The sequence below is a fragment of the Pristiophorus japonicus genome, chromosome 5, assembly GCF_044704955.1.
Source record: "Pristiophorus japonicus isolate sPriJap1 chromosome 5, sPriJap1.hap1, whole genome shotgun sequence".
NCBI lineage: Eukaryota > Metazoa > Chordata > Chondrichthyes > Pristiophoridae > Pristiophorus > Pristiophorus japonicus.
Window position 1 is genome coordinate 294,636,736 of NC_091981.1, and position 27,481 is coordinate 294,664,216.

The 27,481-nt window shown below is 49.3% G+C and overlaps 2 protein-coding genes across 20 annotated transcripts in view; both read right to left on the minus strand.

The window, feature by feature from the left end:
* The window catches only part of LOC139264761 (uncharacterized), a 460,034-nt gene that overhangs the window by 369,514 nt on the left and 63,039 nt on the right, over nucleotides 1-27,481 (minus strand). The gene's annotated exons all lie outside the window — the stretch shown is intronic.
* On the minus strand, nucleotides 3,444-4,277 carry LOC139264174 (putative nuclease HARBI1). The gene has a single exon (XM_070880258.1). The coding sequence runs from the start codon at nucleotides 4,275-4,277 to the stop codon at nucleotides 3,444-3,446; it is 834 nt and encodes a 277-aa protein (XP_070736359.1).

A 27,481-nucleotide genomic window follows, 5' to 3' on the forward strand; every position in this document is an offset into this window, starting at 1 on the left:
CTTCACACCGAGACGATCAACCAGGGCAAGAAGGGCCTCAGATCAAGGTGTATGGAGAGAAAGGGGTATGGAGAGAAAGCGGGAAAGGGGTACTGAGGGAATGATCAGCCATGATCTTATTGAATGGTGGTGCAGGCTCAAAGGGCCGAATGGCCTACTCCTGCACCTATTTTCTATGTTTCTATGTCACTTTTAAACTCTGATGTCCCTTTTGAATGTTGCCTGATGAGCCTTGCCTTTTAAGTCTCCGCCTCAGCTTCTGTTGCTGCTCCCACGCAGGTCCGCTGCCTCTGTGAAATATCACTTACCTATTTGTAATTTTTTAATTAATCTACCCCTCTTCTTTGAAATCCCACTCTTTCCAAATTCCCGGATAAAACACTCTGCTTACCTCCACTCCGTTTAAGACCTCTCTGTGCAGATCACTCTGTGCTCTGAAAAACGGTATACCTTCGGAGCTACACCCAATTTACAAGTGCTGACTCAGCACAGCTTGTGCCTATGATTAACACATATTCAAGGCAAAAAATTTCAGCTGACTGACATGTTGCTGAGAAATTCAGCACGTTGTTCATCATCATAGGTGGTCCCTCATATCGAGAATTACTTGCTTCCTCGCCAAAAAGGGATGAGTTCACAGGTGTTTCAAAGAAGGACCTAATATTCCAGGTCCCAAACTACATGTTGAAGGGTGGAAGATGCCTGTGCGTGGATTTTTTAACGTGCAGTGGCCATTGCACACCAGCCACCACTAATGTTGATAATGTGGATCTAACGAGCCAGCTGCGCCCTGGCCTTCTTAAAGACTAGTGTTTGCAGCTAGGCCCTGAGGAGGGAAGGAGTAGCGTTGCAGGATGCCTGGTGCTAGTGGACCAAGGAGGGCAAGCCGCTTTACTGACACCAAGCTGGAGACCCTCATGCAAAATGTCGAGGGCAGGAGGAGACTGATTTATCCCGACGTGGTGAGACCAAGGTGTGAGGTATTACGCAATGCATGGAGGGAGATTGCAGAGGAGGTTTCAGGCACCTCCATTCACCACAGGACTCCCACGTAGTGCAGAAAACGCTTCAATGATACCATCCGTCTCATGAAAGTGAGTACTTGTTCCACCAACTGCTGATCTTGCATCTGCGAGCTTCTCCTTCAACATTCTCTGAGTTCCCATCCTCACTGTTTAGTCACTGAAGCAGCATTTCATTGTTGTTCTTGCAATGGAAGCTCCCTTTCATCTCACTCTTACAGCTGCAAGTCAGGGACAAAAAACACTTGTGCACTCATTTCTGATGAGTCATCAAGTGATACTCACCAATCATTCTTTGTTTGGCAGGATAAACTGTCTCACAATAGAATGGAGCAATGGAGAACTGCTGGTGGTGAGGCAGACATCCAGGTCCTCACATCTTTGGAGGAGAGGGTTGAGGCGCTCGTGGGCAGACATGGTGCCTTCCCTGTGGGGCAGGGTACTGCTGACACCGATGTGGGTAAGTGAGGGCCCTCCTTTATTGTGCTCTCTCCTTCAATGTGCCAGCGCCTACTGTTCCTTCCCTTCTGGAATTTTGCTAGTTGCAGGGTCCATGCGTCAATCACTCACCTCCCCCTCACGGCAGCCCTTCTCCCATTTATGTTTGCAGATGAGACGCCCCCTGTGGCCTGCGGTACTGGCAATGCCGATGTAGGTAACATGGGTAAGTAAGGCCGTCCTTTAATACGCTCTCTACCTGAATGTGCTAGCGCCTACTATGCCTTTCCTTCTGGAAGACTGCTATTTGCAGGCTCCATGCGTCAATCCCCCACCACCTCCTCATGGCAGCCCTTCTCCCATTTATGCTTGCAGATGACAGACTGAGTGGTAGCACACCCAGCACAGTGGGGAGCGAGGAGAGACCGCGCAGACCAGCTGGAGGCCTGCCTGAGACCATTCTCCATATCACAGCAGACATCTCAAGTCGCAGCAGTGAGGACATTGAGGGATCAAGCCCTGCTGACAGTATCAAGAGCACTCCATCATTTGGGGATGCAACTGAAGAGGAAGAGGAAGAGGAAGAGGACACTGACACTGCTTCTACCAACACACGCCAGCTCAGATACTGGGAGTGCGCGGTCTGATACAGTTGATATGGTACAGGGGTCTGCACTGGGTGTTGCACCGGAGCCTCGCGGGCTGCAGCATGGTGACGGATCTAGGCAACCTCAGGTGCCATCTCTCCAGGGGGCAAGTCCGCACTGGAGTTCTGCTGAGGAGGAGGACTCAGATGATGCCATCGATGTTGCGGCTTACAAAAGGGTGGAGTCCATGCATTCGCAGATGTTGGGGGCGCTGACAAGGATGCCAGTGAGGCTGTCGGAAGTGTTGAGGAGTATGGAGGAGTCCGCCTCCCGCATAGTCGACAGCTCTGCGCACACCATGGAGCCCATCATTGCCAATGTGCAGGCGATGGTGGACTCCCTGGATGCCGTGCGGATCCAGCTGTGATGCCGCAACCTGCAGATGATGTGGCAGCTGTCATTTCAGCATAGGCATGAGGGAACAAACGCATCAGTGCTGGATTGGAGAGGGTGGCCTGGAAGCTCAGAATGCTGTTATGCACTCTGGGCAGCAGGCCATGGTGCGTCTTACTGCTGCCATGGAGCATCAAACTGCTGCCATGTCTGCTGGCTTTGAGACTCAGCTCGATGCCACCGGACACCTAAGTGTTGCATTGCGGGTGTGTTCAACTCTGGTCACAGGGGACTTTCCAGTGTTGCGCCACAGCACCGACCTGATCTCCCTCAGCTTGGTGGTGGTGGTAGTGTGCCACCCCCAGTGAATGACTCAGCTCCTCGGACCGAGATCCTAATGATGTGCTCTCTCAGGATCACAACATTCGTAGCCCCAGACTTGCCACTCCGCCAGTGCCTCCACGCATGGCCTCGCCTGAGCCAAGCCAGACTGAACCCTCCCAGGAGGGTGCTGACCAGTCTGCACCCGGCCCTTCCAGGCTCAAAGGTAGTCGAAGGCGTCCAAGAAGGACACTTGTAGCGTCGACACAAAAACCGCAGCAGCCTTCCCAGACCCATGAGACGGACATGGGAGGAGTAGTAGTAGGATAGGCACGCGTAAGGTGTTATACGGAGATGCACAAGGAGATTAAAAAATTATGTTTTTAATCTTAGTTTCTAGTATTGTTTTTTGTTCAGTTGTCTTTTTGCACTGACTTGCATCATGTCATAAATCTTTCTTTTTTGCACGTATATTTGGGCAGGTGTTTCATTTCAGAGTGGGCAATTCTGCGTGAAGGCACTCATTGGGATGGCCATGGAAAATAGCTGAAGGATCACGTGAGGATGAGATTATGTGAATCGAGCAGCAATGAGACATTTCTGCACCTCGCTTGCAGGATTGCGATGGCGACGACGCTTCCTGGCTGGGTGGCGACGGGAATCCTCCTCCTCCTCCTCCTCATCAGGTGGTACTGTTGGCTCGACCTCCACTGGCTGGCCCCTTCATGAGGGCCAGATTGTGCAGCATGCAGCAGACCACCACGATTATGGAGACTTGTTCAGGAGAGTACTGCAAGGCGCCACCAGACCGGTCCAGGCCATGGAACCTCTGCTGGAGGATCCCAATGCAGTGCTCGATGATGCACCTGGTGCCAGAATGAGCGTCACTGTAGGCATGTTCAGTCACTGTCCTGGGGTTCCACAGTGGAGTCAAAAGCCAAATGGACAGGTGATATCCCTTTTCGCCAAGCAGCCATCCGCAATCCTGATTCGGCCCGGTGAAGGGGGCGGGCACACTGGTCTGGCGCAGAATGAATGAATCATGGCTGCTGCCTGGATACTTGGCATCAACTACCAGGATTCTATGCTGGTGGTCACATACCAGCTGCACATTGATAAATCCGGCCTGCCGATCGACCTGCTTCTCCCTGGTCATCGGGAAGGAGATAGCATCCACTCTTCCCCTATATAGAGCATCTGTGACCTGCCAGATGGAGCGATGGGCAGAGAATTGGGAGATGATGGTGATGTCTGCAGTCGCAGACTGGAAATACCCCGTAGCATATACATTCAGAGTGATAGTGACCTTGGTCTCAATGGTCAGATCAGTCCTGAACCTTTTGTGAGGCTCCAGATCTTGGCGCAGGACATTGCAGAGCTCCCTCAGTACGTCCTTTCTAAATCTGAGCCTTTGTAAGCATTGCTCATCACTGAGCTCCAGAAAGGAGAATTGACGGCAGTAGACCCTTTGACGGTAGGGCCTCCTTCCCCCAGGTCTGTGCTGGCCACCTTGCATGTCGGCTGGCTGATTGCCTTTTTCCTGTTCCTCCGCAGGCTATTGCTGGCAAGTCTCCTGGTCCAATATGTGGTGCAGGGGGTCAGCGTACTTGACCCTCCTCCGCACACCATCTCCCTTCTGGCCATCCTCTCTGCGTGCAGCTCAGCGCACATCTGCAGGCTCTTCTGGATGTTGACCAGCCATGGCTGCTGCCTCCCTTGCCCGCTGCCCCTCTACACGTTGCTAACAGCGCCACCTTCTCCTGCGTGCCACCTGCATCTGACAAGGTGAACAAGGTGTTCCCCTGCCAACACTGAGCCCATTCGGTGTGAAGGCTAGTCCCTGACAAGCAAGCCTCTGTGGAACACAGAATGAGGCCTACAGGCCTCCACTAATCAGTGAGAGCTAAAAGTCCTCAAAACACTCTCAAAAGTGATGAACACCACTCAAGCAGCTTAGAGAAATGCACAAAATGAACTCAAAAGTTTTCACCAAAAATACCCCTGATCGCGGGAATCCTCCGTTCTCCTCCTCCAGCGGTGTCAAGTAGCACGGCAAAGTGTACCGAGGTCCACACCGCTGAAGAAACTCACGTGCTGAAAATGCGTCGCGGGGGCCAATCGACCGGAACACGGCGACCAGTCGATTTTGCCGAATGGACGCTGAAAACCTACGGTAACGGTCCATCCCGGGATCCTGAATTTCAGCCCCTTTGTGTCTTCTTCATAACTTGCTTTCCCACCTATCTTTGTGTCATCAGCAAATTTGGCTACATTACACTTGATCCCTTCACTCAAGTCATTAATAAAGATTGTAAATAGTTGAGGCCACAGCACTGATCCCTGTGGCACCCCACTATTTACCATTTACCAACCTGAAAATGACCTATTTCTCCCGACTCTGTTTTCTGTTGGTTAGCCAATTCTCTATCCATGCTAATATATTACCCCCAACCCCGTGAGCTCTCATCTTGCTCAGTAACCTTTTATGTGACACCTTATCGAATGTCTTCTGGAAATCCAAATACACTACATCTACTGGTCCCCCTTTATCCACCCTTCTCGTTACATCCTCAAAGAACTCTAGCAAATTTGTCAAACATGATTTCCCTTTCACAAAACCATGCTGACTCTGCTTAACTTTATTATGATTTTCTAAACATCCCGCTACTATTTCCTTAATAATGGACTCTAGCGTTTCCTGTCATATTTGTAACCTTCACATAACTGTAACCTTTATGTAACAACACTGTATATTGTATACACCTGAATAATGCACACCTTGACCACAGGGGGTGAACTTGTGGGAGACACTCCTCACCTGGTCATCCAGGTATATAAAGGGAGGTCCCATGCAGGGTCAGCACTTCTTGGACCTTGTCTGCAGTACATACCTCGTGTGATTCTATAGTAAGGTGTAAGGACACTACATTTGGCGACGAGAAACGGGAATCAACGAGGATGGCCACCGGTAGCACAGAGGAACGGTACTGTGTTGGTGAGGACTGGGACGATTTCGTTGAGAGGCTCCAGCAGAGCTTTGTCACAAAGGACTGGCTGGGAGAGGAAGCGGCTGGCAAGCGGAGGGCGCATCTACTGACCAGCTATGGATCCAAGACGTATGCGCTGATGAAAGATCTGCTCACACCCGAGAAGCCAGCGGACAAGTCCTTTGAAGAGCTCAGCACTCTGATCGGTGAGCACCTCAAACTGGCGAGCAGTATACACATGACCCGGCATCGGTTCTATACACATCGACGTTGGGAGGGACAAAGCATACCGGACTTCGTTGCGGACCTTCGGCATTTGGCCAGCCTCTGTAAGTTCACAGATGCCTGCAGGGGGGAGATGTTAAGGGATTTCTTCATTGAGGGCATTGGTCATGCCAGGATTTTCAGGAAGCTTATTGAGACCAAGGACTTGACTTTGGAAAGGGCAACGCTGATAGCTCAGACCTTCATGGCAGGGGAAGCGCAGCCCTGGTTCCAATGTGGCGATGGACCAGGGAGTCAACATTGTAAATGAGACACAGAACCCCGCAGACAGGCAAGGGCATTCGACACTGCCCAGGCAGCAACAGGCTCTAGGGTGGGCCACCAACAATGGCAGGGGGATCGGCAATTCACGCCATCACAAGGGACAATGTGTCCCGGAATAGGACCATTGACACTCAGCAACAGAGTGCTCAGGAGTAATCAAAGAGACAATCAGAGAGGAATGCCTGGTAACAGTTCCTTTGTTCACAACAATCTCAGCTCATGCTGGAGGTGCAGTGGCAGACATGCTGCGAAAACCTGTAGGTTTCAACAATTTATCTGTAGAAACTGTAACTTCAGTGGACATCTGGTCAGAATGTGCAGAAAGCTCGTAGCAAGGCTAGTTTACAAGGCAGAGGAACCAGACGAGGGGTCTGCAAGGCAGGGTGATGCTTGGGGCAAAGCTATAGACGCTGAAGTCCAGCGGGTTCATGTGGCAGACGTCCACAGCTTGTATACCAAAACGCCACCTATGATGATGAAAGTTCTATTAAATGACATCCCGGTACGCATGGAGCTGGACACAGGAACCAGCCAGTCACTTATGAGTGCCCAACAATTTGAAAAACTATGGCCACTCAAAGCTAACAGGCCCAAACTGGAATGCATTGACACGCAGCTATGGACGTACACCAGAGAGATCATCCCAGTACTAGGCAGTGCAAACTTAGTGGTCACACACAATGGATCGGAGAACCGGCTGCCATTCTGGATTGTCCCGGGGAATGGTCCCGCGCTCTTGGGGAGGAGCTGGCTAGCCGAGATGAACTGGAAATGGGGGGGTGTGCACGCCATTTCATCTGTGGAGCGAAGTTCATGCTCACAGGTCCTACAGAAATTCAAGCCACTTTTTCAACCAGGTGTCGGGACCTTTAAGGGCACCAAAGTAGTGATACGCATCACCCCGGACGCCAGATCAGTGCACCACAAAGCCAGAGCCGTGCCGTATGTGATGCGTGATAGAATTGAGAGTGAGTTGGACAGGTTGCTAAGAGAGGGTATATTTTCGCCTGCTGAATTCAGTGACTGGGCAAGCCCCATCGTTCCTGTCCTTAAAGCGGATGACTCGATCAGGATTTGTGGCGACTACAAGGCCACCATCAACCGAGTGTCACTACAGGACCAATACCCGCTTCCGAGAGTGGAGGATCTTTTTGCCACGCTGGCAGGTGGCAAGCTGTTCACCAAGTTGGACCTCATTTCAGCCTACATGACTCAGGAACTGGCTGAAGAATCCAAGCTTCTGACCACCATCACTACACACAAGGGGCTATTCGTTTACAACAGGTGTCCGTTTGGCATTCGTTCAGCGGCTGCTATCTTCCAGAGGAACATGGAAAGCTTGCTTAATTCAATCCCTGGAACAATTGTATTCCAAGATGACATCCTTATCACGGGTCGAGACACCGAGGAACACCTCCACAACCTGGAGGAGGTGCAACGCCAACTGGACCGGGTAGGCTTGCGACTAAAGAAGTCCAAGTGTGTGTTTTTGGCCCCAGAGATTGAGTTTTTGGGAAGAAGGGTTGCCGCAGACGGGATCCGGCCTACGGAATCCAAAAACACATCGGAGTTGCGATCATTTCTGGGACTAATGAACTACTTCAGGAACTTTCTGCTGAACTTAAGCACATTGTTGGAGCCGCTGCACATGCTGCTGCTTAAGGGTTGTGAATGGTTTTGGGGGGACTGTCAGGAATGGGCTTTCCATCGGGCATGGAATTTGTTTTGTTCGAACAAGCTGCTGACCTTGTACAACCCCTGTAAGAAACTGGTTTTAACGTGTGATGCATCATCCTATGGGGTTGGGTGCGCGTTGCAGCAGAGTAATGATGAGGGCCAACTCCAACCTGTGGCTTATGCCTCCAGGTTGCTCTCCCAGGCAGAACGGGAATATGGGATGGTTGAAAAGGAGGCACTCGCATGTGTCTACGGGGTGAAAAAGATGCACCAGTACCTTTTCGGCAGAAGGTTCGAGTTAGAAATGGACCACAAACAGTTAACATCCCTGTTGTCCAACAGCAAGGCTGTCAAAGCCAATGCATCAGCTCGCATACAGCGGTGGGCCCTCACGCTGGCTGCATATGACTACACCATACGGCACCGGCCAGGCACCGAAAATTGCGCTAACGCGCTCAGCAGGCTCCCACTGGTGACCACTGAGGGGCGTCGGAGATGGTCATGGCCGTTGAGGCTTTCAACACCGCAGGCTCCCCCATCACAGCCCACCATATCAAAATCTGGACCAACAGAGATCCCCTCCTATCCCTGATAAAGAAATGTGTCCTGACTGGGGATTGGGTGCCTGCACACTGAGTGTGCCCCGAGGAGGTCAGGCCGTTTCACAGACGGATGGATGAGCTCTCCATCCAAGCCGACTGCCTGCTATGGGGCAGCCGGGTAGTCTTGCCCCAGAAAGGAAGGGAAGCATTCATCAGGGAACTCCACAGCGAGCACCCAGGCATCGTGCTAATGAAGGCCATTGCCCGGTCACATGTACGGTGACCGGGAATTGACTCAGACCTGGAACACTGGGTTCGCAGGTGCACGACGTATGCTCAGCTGGGAAATGCCCCCAGGGAGGCCCCATTCAGCCCGTGGCCCTGGCCCACCAGGCCATGGTCACGTATTCACGTTGACTACGTGGGCCCGTTCATGGGAAATATGTTCCTGATTGTTGTCGATGCATACTCGAAATGGATCGAGTGCATCATATTGAATTCGTGCACGGCATCCACCACCGTGGAAAGGCTGCGTACGGTCTTTGCGACCCATGGCTTGCCGGACATCCTGGTTAGCGATAATGGCCCATGTTTCACTAGCTCTGAATTCCAGAAGTTTATGTCGGGTAATGGTATCAAACACGTCAGGACAGCACCGTTCAAGCCGGCTTCCAAAGGCCAGGTGGAACGTGCAGTTCATATCATAAAACAGGGCATGCTCCGGATTCAAGGACCCTCCCTTCAGTACCGCCTATTGCGCCTCCTGCTGGCCTACAGGTCCTGCCTGCATTCGCTCATGCAAGTCCCGCCCGCAGAATTACTCATGAAATACACGCTTAAAACGCGGCTGTCCCTCATTCACCCAGACCTGTCAGACATTGTTGAGACATTGGACCAAGTAAAGAAAAGGTTCAGCATGGACACTGAGGAACCTGAGGAAGATCATGAGATGTCACCCACACCACTGCCAGTGAACGAGCAACAAGGACATTCACTAGCATGCACAGTCCCTGTGGCCAGCCCGGACAGGCCGGAATCACCTCAGGCGACAGAGACGCATGCAAAGGCCCAACCACCAGAGCCCCAACTGCGGCGCTCCACGAGAGACCGTCGACCGCCTGAAAGACTCAATCTTTGACCCAAAGACGTTGGGGGGAGGTGATGTCATATTTGTAATCTTCACATAACTGTAGCCTTTATGTAACAACACTGTACACTGTATACACCTGAATAATGCACACCTTGACCACAGGGGGTGAACTTGTGGGAGACACTCCTCACCTGGTCATCCAGGTATATAAAGGGAGGTCCCACACAGGGTCAGCACTTTTTGGTCCTGGGAATAAAGGTTCAGGTCACGTAGTGACCTTGTCTGCAGTACATGCCTCGTGTGATTCTATAATAAGGTGTAAGGACACTACATTTCCAATCTGCTGGGACCTCTCCAGAATCCAGGGAATTTTGGTAGATTACAACCAATCCATCCACTATCTCTGCAGCCACTTCTTTTAAGACCCTAGGATGCAGGCCATCAGGTCTGGAGGACTTCTCCACCTTTAGTCCCACTAGTTTGCCCAGTACTTTTTCTCTAGTGATAGTTTTAAGTTCCCCACTCCCTTTAGCCCCTTGATTATCTATTATCGGTCTTCTACCGTGAAGACCGAAACAAAACATTTGTTCAAAATCTCTGCCATTTTCCTGTTTCCCATTATTTCCCCAGTCTCATCCACTAAGGGACCAACATCTATCTTCTCTCTATTTTTTTTTTAGTCGTCCTTTGCTGGTTTCTAAAAATGTCCCAATCCTCTGGCCTACCATTAATCCTTGCAACATTGTATGCCTTCGTTTTCAATTTGATACCATCCTTAACTTCCTTAGTTAGCCATGGATGATTCATCCTTCTCTTAGAGTCTTTCTTTCTCACTCGAATATATTTTTGCTGAGAGTTATGAAATATCTCCTTAAATGTCTGCCACTGCTTATCTACCGTCTTACCCTCTAATCTTTTTTTCCCAGTGAACTTTTGCCAACTGTGTCTTCATACCATTGTAATTGCATTCATTTAGATTTAAGACACTAGTTTCAGACCCAAGTTTCTAACCCTCAAACTGAATTTGAAATTCTAACATGCTATGATCACTCTTCCCTGGAGGATCCTTTACTATGAGATCATTAATTAATCCTATCTCGCTACACATTACTAGATCTAAAATAGCCTGCTCCCTGGTTGGTTCCACAACATATTGTTCTATGAACTCTTCCTCTAGGTTGCCTTTGCCAATTTGATTTGTCCAATCAACATGAACGGTGTCATGGTATATCAGTCATTGAAGGTTGGCATGCAGGTACAGCAGGCGGTTAAGAAAGCAAATGGCATGTTGGCCTTCATAGCGAGGGGATTTGAGTACAGGGGCAGGGAGGTGTTACTACAGTTGTACAGGGCCTTGGTGAGGCCACACCTGGAGTATTGTGTACAGTTTTGGTCTCCTAACTTGAGGAAGGACATTCTTGCTATTGAGGGAGTGTAACGAAGGTTCACCAGACTGATTCCCGGGATGGCGGGACTGACATATCAAGAAAGACTGGATCAACTGGGCTTGTATTCACTGAGTTCAGAAGAATGAGAAGGGATCTCATAGAAACGTTTAAAATTCTGACGGGTTTAGACAGGTTAGATGCAGGAAGAATGTTCCCAATGTTGGGGAAGTCCAGAACCAGGGGTCACAGTCTAAGGATAAGGGGTAAGCCATTTAGGACCGAGATGAGGAGAAACTTCTTCACCCAGAGAGTGGTGAATCTGTGGAATTCTCTACCACAGAAAGTTGTTGAGGCCAATTCACTAAATATATTCAAAAAGGAGTTAGATGAAGTCCTTACTACTAGGGGGATCAAGGGGTATGGCGAGAAAGCAGAAATGGGGTACTGAAGTTGCATGTTCAGCCATGAACTCATTGAATGGCGGTGCAGGCTCGAAGGGCCGAATGGCCTACTCCTGCACCTATTTTCTATGTTTCTATGTTTCTATTAGAATCGCCCATGAGTATTGCAGTACCTTTCTTACAAGCCCCCATTATTTCTTGATTTATACTCTGTCCTACAGTGTAGCTCCTGTTAGGGGGCCTATAGACAACTCCCACCAGTGACTTCTTTCCCTTATTATTTCTTATCTCCACACAAACTGATAATACATTTTGATCTTCTGAACCAATATCATTTCTCACTACTAGACTGATCTCATCCTTTATTAACAAAGCTACCCCATCTCCTTTTCCTTTCTGCCCATCCTTCCGATATATCAAATACCCCTGGATATTTAGTTCCAGCCTTGGTCAGCTTGCAACCACATTTCTGTAATGGCTATCAGAACATACCCATTTAATTATATTGTGTCATCAACTCATCTATCTTGTTACGAATGCTGCATGCAATCAAAGAGTCTTTATTTTGTCCTTTTACCATTTTTCCCTACTCTGACTCTACTTTCTGGTGCACTCATATGTTTATACGCTCTGTCCCTTCCTGTCACACTCTGGTTATCTTTAACCCTATTGCCTTCTTCTTTCTCTTTGATTTTTTAATTTTCAGTTCACCTGAACTTCCCCACTATTTAGTTTAAAGCCCTAAAGGAAGTTGGTCAGCACATTGCCGATGCCCTAACTATACACTTCTAAAGTTCTCTCGATGCAGGAAGTGTTCCTTTACATTGGAAGCTTGTCACTCTGCTATTTAAGAATGGTGAGAGAGGGAAACCATGGAATTATAGACCAGGTAGTCTAACATTTGTTATCGGGAAGTTGCTAGAGTCTATAACTAAGGTTAGGGTGACTGAACACCTCGAACAAATGTTAGCTGGTCAGAGGGAGCCAGCATGGATTTGTGAAAGGTAGGGTCATGCCTGACAAAACTGATTGAATTTTTCAAGAGGTGAGTAAATTAGTGGACATGGGAATGTCTATGGATGTTAAAACATAAGAACTTCCAAAAGGCATTTGATAAAGTCCCACATAAAAGCCTGTTAACTAAGGTAGAAGCTCATGGAATTGAGGGAAAATTATTGACTTGATTAGGAAATTGGCTGAGTAGCAGGAGACAGAGCGAATGGATAGAAACATAGGGCCCAAGTTTCCACATGATTTGCGCCTGATTTTTAGGAGCAACTGGTGGAGAACGGACTATCTTAGAAATCGCAATTCTCCACATTTTTTTTTCTGCAGTTCTAGTCAGGTAGAACAGTTCCACTTTGGAACAGAATTTTTTCTTCAAAAGGGGGCGTGTCCGGCCACTGACGCCTGATTTGAAAGTTTCCACAGTGAAAACGTACTCCAAACTAACTTAGAATGGAGCAAGTGAAGATTTTTGTAGAACTGAAAAAACCTGTTCTACACATTAAAAAATCAGGCGCAGGTTACAAATTAGCCGTCCAGAACGAGGTGGAGGGGGAGGGGGAAAGGAAGCCGTTCTAGACGACCGACCGAACACGAGGGGGGGGGGGAGGGAGGAAGCCGTTCCAGACGGCGGGAGGGAGGGAACCGACCGCCGACCGAACCGGGGGGTGGGGGGGGGGAGGAAGCCGTTCCAGACGGCGGGAGGGAGGGAACCGACCGCCGACCGAACACGAGGGGGGGGGGGAGGGAGGAAGCCGTTCCAGACGGCGGGAGGGAGGGAACCGACCGCCGACCGAACCGGGGGGTGGGGGGGGGGAGGAAGCCGTTCCAGACGGCGGGAGGGAACCGACCGCTGACCGAACGCGGAGGGGGGGGGGAAGGAAGCCGTTCCAGACGGCGGGAGGGAGGGAGGGAACCGACCGACCGACCGAACGCAGCGGGGGGGGGGGGGGCGGGGGAAAGGAAGCCGTTCCAGACGCCGGGAGGGAGGGAGGGAACCGACCGCTGACCAAACGCGGGGGAGGGGGTGGGGGCGGAAGGAAGCCGTTCCAGACGGCAGGAGGGAGGGAACCGAACGACCGACCGAACGAGGTGGGGGGGGGGAGAAGAAAGCCGTTCCAGACGGCGGGCGGGAGGGAACCAACCGACCGAACGCAGGGGAGGAAGCCGTTCCAGACGGCGGGGAGGGACCGAATGCAGGGGGGGGGCGGAGGGGGGAGCCGTTCCGGGCGGGCGAGCGGGGGGAGGGGGGGGAGTGCGGGCCCGACCGACCGAACGCAGCGGGGCGGGGGTGGGGGGGAGGAAGCCGTTCCAGACGGCGGGAGGGAGGGAGGGAAGGAGACAGAAGGCTGCAGGAAGCCTCAGAACTGGAGGAGCCATTTCCCGACGGCAAAAGGGGGAGGTCGTCGGGAAACGGCTGCCTCAACTTTCTGAGGCTTCCTGCAGCCTTCTCAGTGCTGATGTGCTGATGGCAATGTGCTTTTATTAAAAAATGTTCAAAAACTAAACAGCTACAAAGAACTACAAAAATGGCCGAGTGCCAATGTTTCCTTCACACTGCGCGTGCGCGAACGCTCCAACGCGCACGCGCAGGGTTGCCGGCAGGAAAAAAACTAATTTAAATAGTACCCGCCCCCTCTCACTTACAAAATCGGCACGAGTGTAGGCTCCGCCCCCCTGGGCGCCGCGCCAAACAGACAAGGAGCTGCAGGGCTCTCCAGAATCGCGCGTCTTTTTTCCGGCGCCGTTTTAGGCGCGAAAAACAGGCGCCCAGCTCGGAGGGTCGCCCGTTTTTTATCGTGTGGAAACTTGGGCCCATAGAAACATAGAAAATAGGTACAGGAGTAGGCCATTCGGCCCTTCGAGCCTGCACCACCATTCAATAAGATCATGGCTGATCATTCCCTCAGTACCCCTTTCCTGCTTTCTCCCCATACCCCTTGATTCCTTTAGCTGTAAGGGCCATATCTAACTCCCTCTTGAATATATCCATTGAACTGGCATCAACAACTCTCTGCGGCAAGGAATTCCACAGGTTAACAGCTCGCTGAGTGAAGAAGTTTCTCCTCATCTCAGTCCTAAATGGCCTACCCCTTATCCTAAGACTGTGTCCCCTGGTTCTGGACTTCCCCAACATTGGGAAAATTCTACCCACATCTAACCTGTCCCGTCCTGTCAGAATTTTATATGTTTCTATGAGATCCCCTCTCAGCCTTCTAAACTCCAATGTATAAAGGCCCAGTTGATCCAGTCTCTCCTCATATGTCAGTCCTGCCATCCCGGGAATCAGTCTGGTGAACCTTCGCTGCATTCCCTCAATAGCAAGAATATCCTTCCTCAGACTAGGAGACCAAAACTGAACACAATATTCCAGGTGAGGTCTCACCAAGGCCCTGTACAACTGCAGTAAGACCTCCCTGCTCCTATATTCAAATCCCCGAGCAATGTGCCCAAGTTTCGAGCCGCACCTAGAACGGCGCAGTCCCGACCTGGACGCCCGTTTTTCGCGCCACAAAGTGCGCCTAAAAAAAACTTCCAGATTCTCCAGCTCCCTGCAGGTCGTTTGCAGCTCGGCTAGGCGCAGTACGAGCTGAAGGGGGCGGAGCCAGGTCCCTGCGCTGAAAACAGTGCCGGGACCTCTGCACATGCGCGCTACAGTGGGCGCGCATGTGCAGTAGCTCCAGGTGCCCAAAACTGTGTGGGAGGGGCCGAAGCACACAGCCCCTAGCCCTGGCCCAATGGCCTCACTGGGGCTGCATGAATAAGGCTCCTCCCACGGCCAGCTCCTGCTTCCTCCCGACCCGACCCGACTCCCGCTTCTCCCCCCCCCCCACCCCCGGACCCGACACGACTCCCCAGACTGGACCCGACCCGAATCTCGCTTCCCCCGCCCCCCGCCTCCGGACCGGACCCGACACCGACCCGACTCCCCCCACCCCCCGCCCCCAGACTGGACCCGACCTGACCTCCCTCTCCCTCCCTCCCCCCGACCCGAACCGAACCGACCTCCCTCCCACCACCACCCCTGACCCGCGCTCCCCCCGACCCAACCCGCGACCCAACCCAATGCCACCTACCTGTAAATCTGGTGCTGGGGACGGGCCCTGCCCGAAGTCTCGGGCCCAGCCAGTGCAGCCTCCCTCCCCCTTCTCCTTTCCCCCCCCCATCTACTTTCCCCCCCCATCTCCTTCCCCCCACATCTCATCTCCTTTCCCCCCCCCACCATCTCCTTTCCCCCCCCACCATCTCCTTTCTCCCCCTCCTCCTCCCCCCCTCCCCCTTCTCCCCCCCTCCCCTTCTCCTCCTCCCCCCTCCCCCCTCCCCTTCTCCTCCACCACCCTCCCCCTTCTCCCCCCTCTCCTCCACCACCCTCCCCCTTCTCCCACCACCCTCCCCCTTCTCCCCCCTTCCCCTCCCCCTTCTTCCCCATCTCTCCTCCTTCCCTCCCTCTGCTCCCCCCCTCTCTCCCTCTACCCGCGTCCTCCCCCTCCCCTCGCTGTCAGAAACACAGACACTGACAGACAGAGAATGAGAGACACACACAGACAGACAGACAGAGAGATAGAGACACTGACAGAGACACACTGGGGGGGTGGGCATCCCAGCACGCTGTTGGAGGGCTCCCGGTGCTGCAGTCGGTAAGTAGAAAATGTTTTATTTATTGATTTTTTAAAAATTATTTCTTATTAATTTTTTTTGATTGATTTATTGGTTGATTTATTGATGTTTTTATCATTTATTATTGATGATGGCTCTTTATTTGTAAAACTGAAGTGTTTAATGTTTGTAAACTTCCCTTTAAACCCCCGCCCCCCCCCCCCCATTCCCTACGCCTGATTTGTAACTTACGCCTGATTTTCTAAAGTGTAGACAAGGTTTTTTCGAGCGTACAAAAATCTTCACTTACTCCATTCTAAGTTAGTTTGGAGTAAGTTTTCACTGACGAAACTTTGAAAACAGGCGTAAGTGGCCGGACATGCCCCCTTTTGAAAAAAAAATTCTGTTCCAAAGTGAAACTGTTCTCACTGACTAGAACTGGAGCAAACTAAATGGCGAGAATTCCGATTTCCAAGATACTCCGTTCTACACCAGTTGCTCCTAAAAATCAGGAGTAAATCATGGCGAAACTTGGGGCCTATGAAGGCCAACATCCCATTTGTCTTCTTCACCGCCTGCTGTACCTGTATGGCAACTTTCAATGACTGACGAAGCATGACACCCAGGTCTCGTTGCACCTCCCCTTTTCCTAATCTGCCGGCATTCAGATAATATTCTATCTTCGTGTTTTTGCCCCCAAAGTGGATAACCTCACACTTATCCAAATTATACTGTATCTGCCATGCATTTGCCCACTCACCTAACCTGTCCAAGTCACCCTGCAGCCTCTTAGCGCTCCCCTCACAGCTCACACCACCACCCAGTTTAGTGTCATCTGCAAACTTGGAGATATTACACTCAATTTCTTCATCCAAATCATTGATGTATATTGTAAAGAGCTGGGGTCCCAGCACTGAGCCCTGCGGCACTCCACTAGTCACTGCCTCCCATTCTGAAAAGGACTCATTTATCCCAACTCTCTGCTTCCTGTCTGCCAACCAGTTCTCTATCCACGTCAGTATATTACCCCTAATACCATGTGCTTTGATTTGTGTGGGATCTTGTCAAAAGCCTTTTGAAAGTCCAAATACATCACATCCACTGGTTCTCCCTTATTCACTCTACTAGTTACATCCTCAAAAAATTCCAGATTTGTCAAGCATGATTTCCCCTTCATAAATCCATGCTGACTTGGACCAATCCTGTCACTGCTTTCCAAATGCGCTGCTATTTCATCCTTAATAATTGATTCCAACATTTTCCCCACATTTTCCCCACTGATGTCTGCCTAACCGGTCTATAATTACCCGCTTTCTCTCTCCCTCCCTTTTTAAAAAGTGGTGTTACATTAGCTACATTAGTCCATAGGAACTGATCCAGAGTCGATAGACTGTTGGAAAATAATCACCAATGCATCCACTATTTCTAGGGATGCAGACTATCAGGCCCCGAGGATTTATCGGCCTTCAATCCCATCAATTTCCCTAACACAGTTTCCCGCCGAATAAGAATATCCTTCAGTTCCTCCTTCTCACTAGACCTTCGATCCCCTAGTACTTCCGGAAGGTTATTTGTGTCTTCCTTCGCGAAGACAGAATAAACATAGAAAATAGGTGCAGGAGTAGGCCATTCGGCCCTTCGAGCCTGCACCGCCATTCAATGAGTTCATGGCTGAACATGCAACTTCAATACCCCCTTCCTGCTTTCTCGCCATACCCCTTGATCCCCCTAGTAGTAAGGACTTCATCTAACTCCCTTTTGAATATATATAGTGAATTGGCCTCAACAACTTTCTGTGGCAGAGAATTCCACAGGTTCACCACTCTCTGGGTGAAGAAGTTTCTCCTCATCTCGGTCCTAAATGGCTTACCCCTTATCCTTAGACTGTGACCCCTGGTTCTGGACTTCCCCAACATTGGGAACATTCTTCCTGCATCTAACCTGTCTAAACCCGTCAGAATTTTAAACGTTTCTATGAGGTCCCCTCTCATTCTTCTGAACTCCAGTGAATACAAGCCCAGTTGATCCAGTCTTTCTTGATAGGCCAGTTCCACCATCCCGGGAATCAGTCTGGTGAACCTTCGCTGCACTCCCTCAATGGCAAGAATGTCCTTCCTCAAGTTAGGAGACCAAAACTGTACACAATACTCCAGGTGTGGCCTCACCAAGGCCCTGTACAACTGTAGCAACAGCTCCCTGCCCCTGTACTCAAATCCCCTCGCTATGAAGGCCAATATGCCATTTGCTTTCTTAACCGCCTGCTGTACCTGCATGCCAACCTTCAATGACTGATGTACCATGACACCCAGGTCTCGTTGCACCTCTCCTTTTCCTAATCTGTCACCATTCAGATAATAGTCTGTCTCTCTGTTTTTACCACCAAAGTGGATAACCTCACATTTATCCACATTATACTTCATCTGCCATGCATTTGCCCACTCACCTAACCTATCCAAGTCACTCTGCAGCCTCATAGCATCCTCCTCGCAGCTCACACTGCCACCCAACTTAGTGTCATCCGCAAATTTGGAGATACTACATTTAATCCCCTCGTCTAAATCATTAATGTACAGTGTAAATTATTTGTTCAATTGGTCTGCCATTTCTTTGTTCCCCATTATAATGGGTAGCTACTCTAATTGGAAGCATGTGACTAGGTGCGTCCTGCAGGGATCGGTCTTCATGCCTCAACTATTCATTGTATTTATTAATGACTTAGATGATGGCATAGAAAGCCACATATCCAAATTTGCAGATGATACAAAGACAGGCGATATTGTAGGCAGTGCAGATGAAAGTATAAAATTACAAAGGGATATTGATAGATTAAGTGAATGGGCAAAACTATGGCAAATGGATTTAATTGTAGGCAAATTTGAGGTCATCCACCTTGGACCTAAAAAGGATAGAACAGGGTATTTTCTAAATGGTGTAAAGCTAAAAACAGTGGCGGTCCAAAGAGACTTGGTGGGGTGGGATCCAGTACATGGATCATTAAAATGTCATGTCATGAACAGGTACAGAAAATAATCAAAAAGGCTAATGGAATGCTGGCCTTTATATCTAGAGGACTAGAACATAAGTGGGTAAAAGTTATGCTGCAGCTATACAAAACCCTGGTTAGACCACACTTGGAGTACCGTGAGCAGTTCTGGGCCTTAGGACATCTATATTGGCCTTGGATGGAGTGCAGTGTAGGTTTACCAGAATGATACCTAGACTTCAAGGGTTAAGTTACAAGGAGATCATAGAATGGTTACAGCACAGAAGGAGGCCATTCGGCACGTGGAACCTGTCGCAAATTCTGTTTGTACTTCCCTAGAATTTAGACGGTTAAAGGGTGATGTGATCAAAAATTTCAAGATATTATGGGGAACAGATTGGGTAGATCGAGAGAAACTATTTCCACTGATTGGGGAATTCGAGGACGAGGAGCATAGTCTAAAAATTAGACCCAGACCTTTCAGGAGTGAAATTAGGAAACACTTCTACTACAAAGGGTGGTAGACTTTTGGAACTGACTTCCACAAATGGCAACTGGTGCTAGATCAATTGTTAATTTTAAAGCTGAGATTGATAGCTTTTTGTCAACCAAAGGTATAAAGGTATATGGGCCAATGGCGGGTATATGGAGTTAGGTCACAGATCAGCCATGATCTCACTGAATGGCGGAACAGGCTCGAGAGGCTGAATGTCCTACTCCTGGTCCTATGTTCTGATGTTCCACTCCATAGTTACAGCCTGCAAACCTGAAAATGACCCGTTTATCTCGACTCTATTTTCTGTCCGTTAACCAATCCTCTATCCATGTTAAGATATTACCCCCAACCTCATGAACCCTTATCTTGCATAACAACCTTTTAGTGGCAGCTTATCGAATGTCTTTTCGAAATCCAAATGTTCTGCATCCACTGGTTCCCCTTTACCTGCTAGTTACATCCTCAAAAAACTTTAATAAATTGTTAAACACGATTTTCCTTTCATGAAACCAGTTGATTCTGCCTAATCAGATTATGATTTTCTAATTGCCCTGTTACCATTTCCTTAATAATGGATTCCAGCATTTTCCCAACAACTGATGTTTTCTCAATGAATGGCCTGGCTCTGGTTTTAAGGTTATGCTCCCTTGTCCTTGACTCCCCTGACCAATGGAAAAAGTTTCTCTCTACCATATCAATTCCTTTCAAAATCCTAAAAACCTGAATCAAATTACCCGTTAACATTCTATATTCCAGGGAATAAAAGCCTAGTTTATGTAATATCTCATTATAATCTAACCCTTGGAGTCCTGCTAACATTCTGATGAATCTGTGTTGCACACCTTCCAAGGCCAATATTTCCTTTCCAAGATGCAGTGCCCAGAACTGTACACAGTACTCCAAATGTGGACTACCCAAGACTTTGTATAGCTGTAGCAAAACTTCCTCCCCTTTATATTCTAGTCCTCCAGTTATAATTAGTCTTTTTGAATTTTCTTTGTACCTGACTATGACATTTTAGTGATCTGTGTACCTGGACTCCTAAATCTCTTTGGATCTCCGCCGCTCCTAGTTTTTCACCATTTAAATAACGATGTAACTATTTGTACTGCACTTGTTTTGACAGACAGGCGTTTGTCAAGCTCCACCCCCCATCCCCCCCCCACCCCCTGCCCGTACTGCACTTTTTTGACTGACAGGTGACAAGCCCCGCCCCCTGGCTGGGTGGGAGGGGGGAGAGAGAGAGAGGCTGGGGGGAGAGCGAGGCTGGGGGGGTGCAGGGAAAGAGAGAGACATGGGGGGGGGTAAGAGAGAGGCAGGGGAGGAGAGAGGCAGTGGGGGGAGAGAGACGGGGGGCAGAGCGAGAGAGGCTGGGGGGAGAGAGGCTGGGGGGAGAGAGAGAGAGAAAGGCTGGGAGGAGAGAGAGAGAGAGGGGCTGGGGGGAGAGAGAGCGAGAGAGAGGCGGGGGGAGAGAGAGGGAGGCTAGGGGGAGAGAGAGCGAGGCTGGGGGGAGAGAGGGAGGGGCTGGGGTGGGGAGAGAGAGAGAGAGGTTGGGGGGAAGAGAGGAAGGGGTTGGGGGAGAGAGGGAGGGGCTGGGGTGGGGAGAGAGAGAGAGAGACTGGGGGGAAGAGAGGGAGGGGCTGGGGGGAGACGGATCACATTCTTCCAACCCCCTACAAGGGACATCATTGGAGTAGATGATATTCAGAAGTCACAACACTGTCACTATTCACTTCATACCCAATAAACCTGTTAACATTCTGTACACAATGCCTGCCCCATCTATGGTGGGGTGAGTGGGGGCGGGATGCACTTGCACTGGGATAAGGCACTTCGGATGGGGGAGGGATGTATTTGGACTGGGGGAAGGCACTTTGGCTGGGGGAGGCATGCACTTGGACTGGGGTAAAGCACTTCAGCTGGGGGAGGCATGCTCTTGAACTGGGAGAAAGCACTTCGGCTGGGGGAGGCATGCACTTGGACTGGGGTAAAGCATTTCTGCTGGTCCTTGCTGTCTTCTGGGAAGCTCTGTCCTCTGTCGCTTCAGGAAATCAAAGTGGATCGAGTTAGAATTTGCAAAATCAGTGACAGTTACAAATTCCTGTGAAACTTCAGGGTGTGGCTTATCCTCCAAGGGAACCAATCAGAAACAAAGGATGGAACATGTTGGCCATTTCTGCAGTACAAATAAGCACATCCTTTACATAATACTCGAAGCTGTCCATTTTTGTCCAAAATGGATGACTTCACACTTACCTGCTTTGAAATCCATCTGCTACAGTTTCACCATTCACTTAATCTATCAATATCTCTTTGTAATGTTATGCTCCCATCTACATTACTTACTATACCACCAATCTTTGTGTCATCCGCAAACTTGGATACTGTGGCTCGCTATTGTATCAAGTCATTAATAAATGTTGTGAATAGTTGAGGCCTCATTATAGCTCCTAATGGGACATTTTGTTCCAATTTGAGTACATACAGTCTCTTATGTGGAGGTGAGCTGAGAGCAACATAACCTCTTCCAGGTAACAGCTGCACATGGCCTCACATCTCAGGATGATTTTCCCTTTCTTGTTGACAGACTCTCGGGCCACTCACACAACCCATCAAGGCTTGCCCTCACCTTCCAGTAGTGCTTCCCTGACATGAATCCATTCAATCTCAGGACACAGACCCAGAGATCAAACCTCTCCTGTGTGTCAGGGAGCTCAAAGTCTCACACTTGTCCAGCCCCCAGACAGGACAAACCAATGAGGGGCTGTGTTTGAATCCAAAGTCAGAGAGGCTGGAGCTGGGGAGAAAGTTAAAATAAAACAGTGAGTGATCTCATTTCTTGCTGTGATTGATTCAAACACTTTCTTGTTAAAGCACTGTTACAGCACTATAAAGGGATGATATACTTGCTGTATTTGGTTATAATTAAAGAACAATAGAGGATCTATTATGCTGCTGGGTGCATACTATAGGTCACCAAATAGTGGGAAGGGAATAGAGGAGAAAATCTGGAAGCAAATTACAGAACGATGCAAGAACTTTAACGTAATGATAATGGGGGACTTCAATTATCCTAATACAGACCCCAAATTTCCACAGCCGCTTTGAGTGACGTAGTTAGATGTGGTGCGCCGACTTCGTGGGGGGAAAAAGCGTCAAAAATGTACCTCTCAATTTGGCCGCTCCCTCATTGTCCAGATCCATTGGCATGGCACTGCAGAGCCTCGGTGGTGGGGGGGGGCGGAGCTTCGGCCGTGCTTGCTCAGCGCAGCCGGCAGGTGGGCTGGGCTTGGGCCCAGCATTTTGTGGAGTGCCAGCAGGGGGACGCATGACCGTTTGAGCGTGCGCATGCGCAATGGGCGATCCAGCTTGCGCGCATGTGCAGTGCGACAGGAAGCTTGGCAGTCGGCCAATCAAAGGGCGAGCATCCTAAGAATCATTGGAAATGGAGCATATATAAAGGTGAGCTTTGAATATTGATTTTTGTGTGGCTGAGGGAGTGGAAAGGAGTGCTGGATAGGTGGAAGAAAGGTGTTAAGTGTGATTTTTGAACATTACCTGCGTGTGAGTCCAATAGACCGAATGGCGCAAGAGCATGCAAGACGAACGAAGAATTTCCTCCATGAGAAAGTGGAGAAACTAGTGACTGTAATTGAGGAGAAATGGCTGGAGCTGGATATCAGCAAGAGTGGTCCGTCAAAAGTTTCACCCAAGGAAATGAGAAAAAGATGGAACCTCGTTGCAGAAGAATTCTCCGCTGGGGTCAACACCGCAAGATCTGGAAGCCAGTGCATGAAGAAATGGCAGGACGTTGGTCAAGTAGTGAGTGTAAGTAATAACTTCATCTTTAAATTGAATTGCAATGGAAAATGTGACCATCTGTATGTGTCCCACCCATCAGAAGCATACCATGTCTGAAAATTAATATTTTCATCTTTGCAGAAGAAATTGGCCCACAACAAAAGGGAGAGAACGAGAACAGGAGGAGGTTCACCAAATCTGCACCAACTGTCACCCCTGGAACAGAGGGTTGCTGCCTTGCTGAGTCGCACTGGCAGAAAAAGAATCAGTTCTGCACAAGCTGGACCCACACGCGAGGGTGAGGGCGAGTCATTAAAATGCACAGTCGCCCTTCAAATCAACCTGCTGACTGGCCTGCTACGCATGAGACTACTCATGCCACCCATCCTGCCCCCTCCTGTGCTGCTAACCATTTGACTGTTGTGTTGTCTTTTGCAGAGAAGAAGACATTCCTCAAGATCCTGAGCATCCACCAGAGGATCCAGATGCGTGCGCTCCAGACCAAGGCGGGTGGGGGGAGGAGGGGTACATGGAAATGTGTGCTCAAGAGAATGCTGACTGCGATATGAATCAGGACATAGCACAGGGCATCACACTGCCAGAACCCTCCATGAGCTCCTCGGCAACATTCCATGGGTTCACACCTTCCGAGGTCGCGGGTCCAAGTGGCGGTCAGGAAATGCATCTTGGGACACGCAGTCCCCCACCGTCCCAGCCTGCGCCTCGCACTGGAAGGGTGCCACTAGGCAGACTCACGGCGAGGGGAAGGAGAAGCCGACCAGTCTCTATGGAGATGCAGCCCTCAGGTTGTTTCATTGGGTGAGGAGACCAATGCCCTCAAAAGATCACGCGTGGCGGCCGTCAGTGGGGTGCATGATAAGGTCGCGACATTGTCAGACTGATTCCTGGGATGGCAGGACTGACATATGAGGAGAGACTGGATCTACTGGGCCTGCATTCATTGCAGTTTAGAAGGATGAAAGGGGATCTCATAGAAACATAAAAAATTCTGACTGTACTGGACAGGTTATATGCAGTAAGAGTGTTCCCGATGTTGGGGAAGTCCAGAACCAGGGGACATAGTCTAAGGATAAGGGGTAAGCCATTTAGGACTGAGAAGAAGAGAAACTTCTTCACTCCTGCAGAGAATTGTTGATGCCAGTTCATTGGATATATTCAAGACGGAGTTAGATGTAGCCCTTACGGCTAAAGTGATCAAGGGGTATGGAGAGAAAGCAGGAAAGGGGTACTGAGGTGAATGATCAGCCATGATCTTATTGAATGGCGGTGCAGGCTCGAAGGGCCGAATGACCTACTCCTGCACCTATTTTCTATGTTTCTATGTTTCTATGTCGGTGAAATCTCTACACTAAGACGGGAATTGAGGGCGTGCATTTCAGAGGATGTGCAGACGATGGCAGATGCCATGAGGGAGTTGGCTTCTGCAATAAGGGCACAAGGCCGGAGACTCAAATGCCACTCCCACTTCAATCCACGCACCAGCCACCGGTTAGACCCAAGCCGGGCCCCCAACCACCCCCACCAACATCACCAACCCTATGAATAAGCGCACTTTCCCCGAGATGTGGCTGAGGGATAGGTGCAGCCTTTCTTTGCTGTTAGAAACATAGAAACATAGAAAATAGGTGCATGAGTAGGCCATTCGGCCCTTCGAGCCTGCACCACCATTCAATATGATCGTGGCTGATCATTCACCTCAGTACCCCTTTCCCGCTTTCTCTCCATACCCCTTGATTCCTTTAGCCATAAGGACCATATCTAATTCCCTCTTGAATATATCCAATGAACTGGCATCAACGACTCTCTGCGGCAGGGAATTCCACAGGTTAACAACTCTCTGAGTGAAGAAGTTCCTCCTCATCTTAGTCCTAAATGGCCTACCCCTTATCCTAAGACTGTGTCCCCTGGTTCTGGACTTCCCCAACATCGGGAACACTCTTCCCGCATCTAACCTGCCCGTCCCGTCAGAATCTTATACGTTTCCATGAGATCCCCTCTCATCCTTCTAAACTCCAGTGTATAAAGGCCCAGTTGAACCAGTCTCTCCTCATATGTCAGAACAGCCATCCCTGGAATCAGTCTGGTGAACCTTCGCTGCACTCCCTCAATAGCAAGAACGTCCTTCCTCAGATTAGGAGACCAAAACTGAATACAATATTCCAGGTGAGGCCTCACCAAGGCCCTGTACAATTGCAGTAAGACCTCCCTGCACCTATACTCAAATCCCCTAGCTATGAAGGCCAACATGCCATTTGCCACCTTCACCGCCTGCTGTACCTGCATGCCAACTTTCAATGACTGATGAACCATGACACCCAGGTCTCGTTGCACCTCCCCTTTTCCTAATCTGCCACCATTCAGATAATATTCTGCCTTCGTGTTTTTGCCCCCAAAATGGATAACCTCACATTTATCCACATTATACTGCATTTGCCCACTCACCTAACCTGTCCAAATCGCCCTGCAGCCTCTTAGCATCCTCCTCACAGCTCACACCACCACCCAGTTTAGTGTCATCTGCAAACTTGGAGATATTACACTCAATTCCATCATCCAAATCATTAATGTATAATGTAAAGAGCTGGGTTCCCAGCACTGAGCCCTGCGGCACTCCACTAGTCACTGCCTGCCATTCCGAAAAGGACCCGTTTATCCCGACTCTCTGCTTCCTGTCTGCCAACCAATTCTCTATCCACGCCAGTACATTACCCCCAATACTATGTGCTTTAATTTTGCACACCAATCTCTTGTGTGGGACCTTGTCAAAAGCCTTTTGAAAGTCCAAATACACCACATCCACTGGTTCTCCCTTGTCGATTCTACTAGTTACATCCTCTACAAATTCTAGAAGATTTCTCAAGCATGATTTCCCTTTCATAAATCCATGCTGCCTTGGACCGATCCTGTCACTGCTTTCCAAATGCACTGCTATTTCATCTTTAATAATTGATTCCAACATTTTCCCCACGAGTGATGTCAAGCTAACTGGTCTATAATTACCCGTTTTCTCTCTCCCTCTTTTTTTTAAACAGTGGTGTTACATTAGCTACCCTCCAGTCCAGAGGAACTGATCCAGAGTCGATAGACTATTGGAAAATGATCACCAATGCCTTTACTATTTCTAGGGCCACTTCCTTAAGTACTCTGGGATGCAGACTATCAGATCTGGGGATTTATCAGCCTTCAATCCCATCAATTTCCCTAACACAATTTACTGACTAATAAGGATTTCCTTCAGTTCCTCCCTTCTCACTAGACCTTTGGTCCCCTAGTATTTCCGGAAGGTTATTTGTGTCTTCCTTAGTGAAGACAGAACCAAGGTATTTGTTCAATTGGTCTGCCATTTTTTTGTTCCCCATTATAAATTCACCTGAATCTGACTGCAAGGGACCTACGTTTGTCTTCACAAATCTTTTTTTTCACATATCTATAGAAGCTTTTGCAGTCAGTTTTTATGTTCCCAGCAAGCTTCCTCTTATACTCTAGTTTCCCCCTCCTAATTAAATCCTTTGTCCTCCTCTGCTGAATTCTAAATTTCTCCCAGTCCTCAGGTTTGCTGATTTTTCCGGCCAATTTATATGCCTCTTCCTTGGATTTAACACTATCCTTAATTTCCCTTGTAGCCACTGTTGAGCCACCTTCTGAGTAAAAGTTTAGGGCAGAGAAACCCAAGGCAAAAAACAAAAAGGGCCACTGAATGTGAAGGGGCTGCAGGAGGGGTTAAAACTAAAAATCATAGTTTAAAAACTAGTATTAAAACACTCTACCTAAACGCACGCAGCATTCGAAATAAAGTAAAGGAGTTGACGGCACAAATCATTACAAATGGGTATGATTTGGTGGCCATTACAGAAGCGTGGTTGCAGAGTGGCCAAGACTGGGAATTAAACATAAACGGGTATCTGACGATTCGGAAAGATAGACAAGAAGGGAAAGGAGGTGGGGTAGCTCTGTTAATAAAGGATGATATCAGGGCAGTTGTGAGAGACGATATTGGCTCTAATGAACAAAATGTTGAATCATTGTGGGTGGAGATCAGAGATAGTAAGGGGAAAAAGTCACTGATGGGCGTAATTTATAGGCCCCCAAATAATAACTTCACGGTGGGGCGGGCAATAATCAAGGGAATAATGGAGGCATGTGAAAAAGGAACGGCAGTAATCATGGGGGATTTTAACCTACA

What these genes read in the sequence shown, in the direction of transcription:
- LOC139264174 (XM_070880258.1), bottom strand. Translation starts at nt 4,277, where the DNA reads ATGCAAGGTGGCCAGCACAGACCTGGGGGAAGGAGGCCCTACCGTCAA.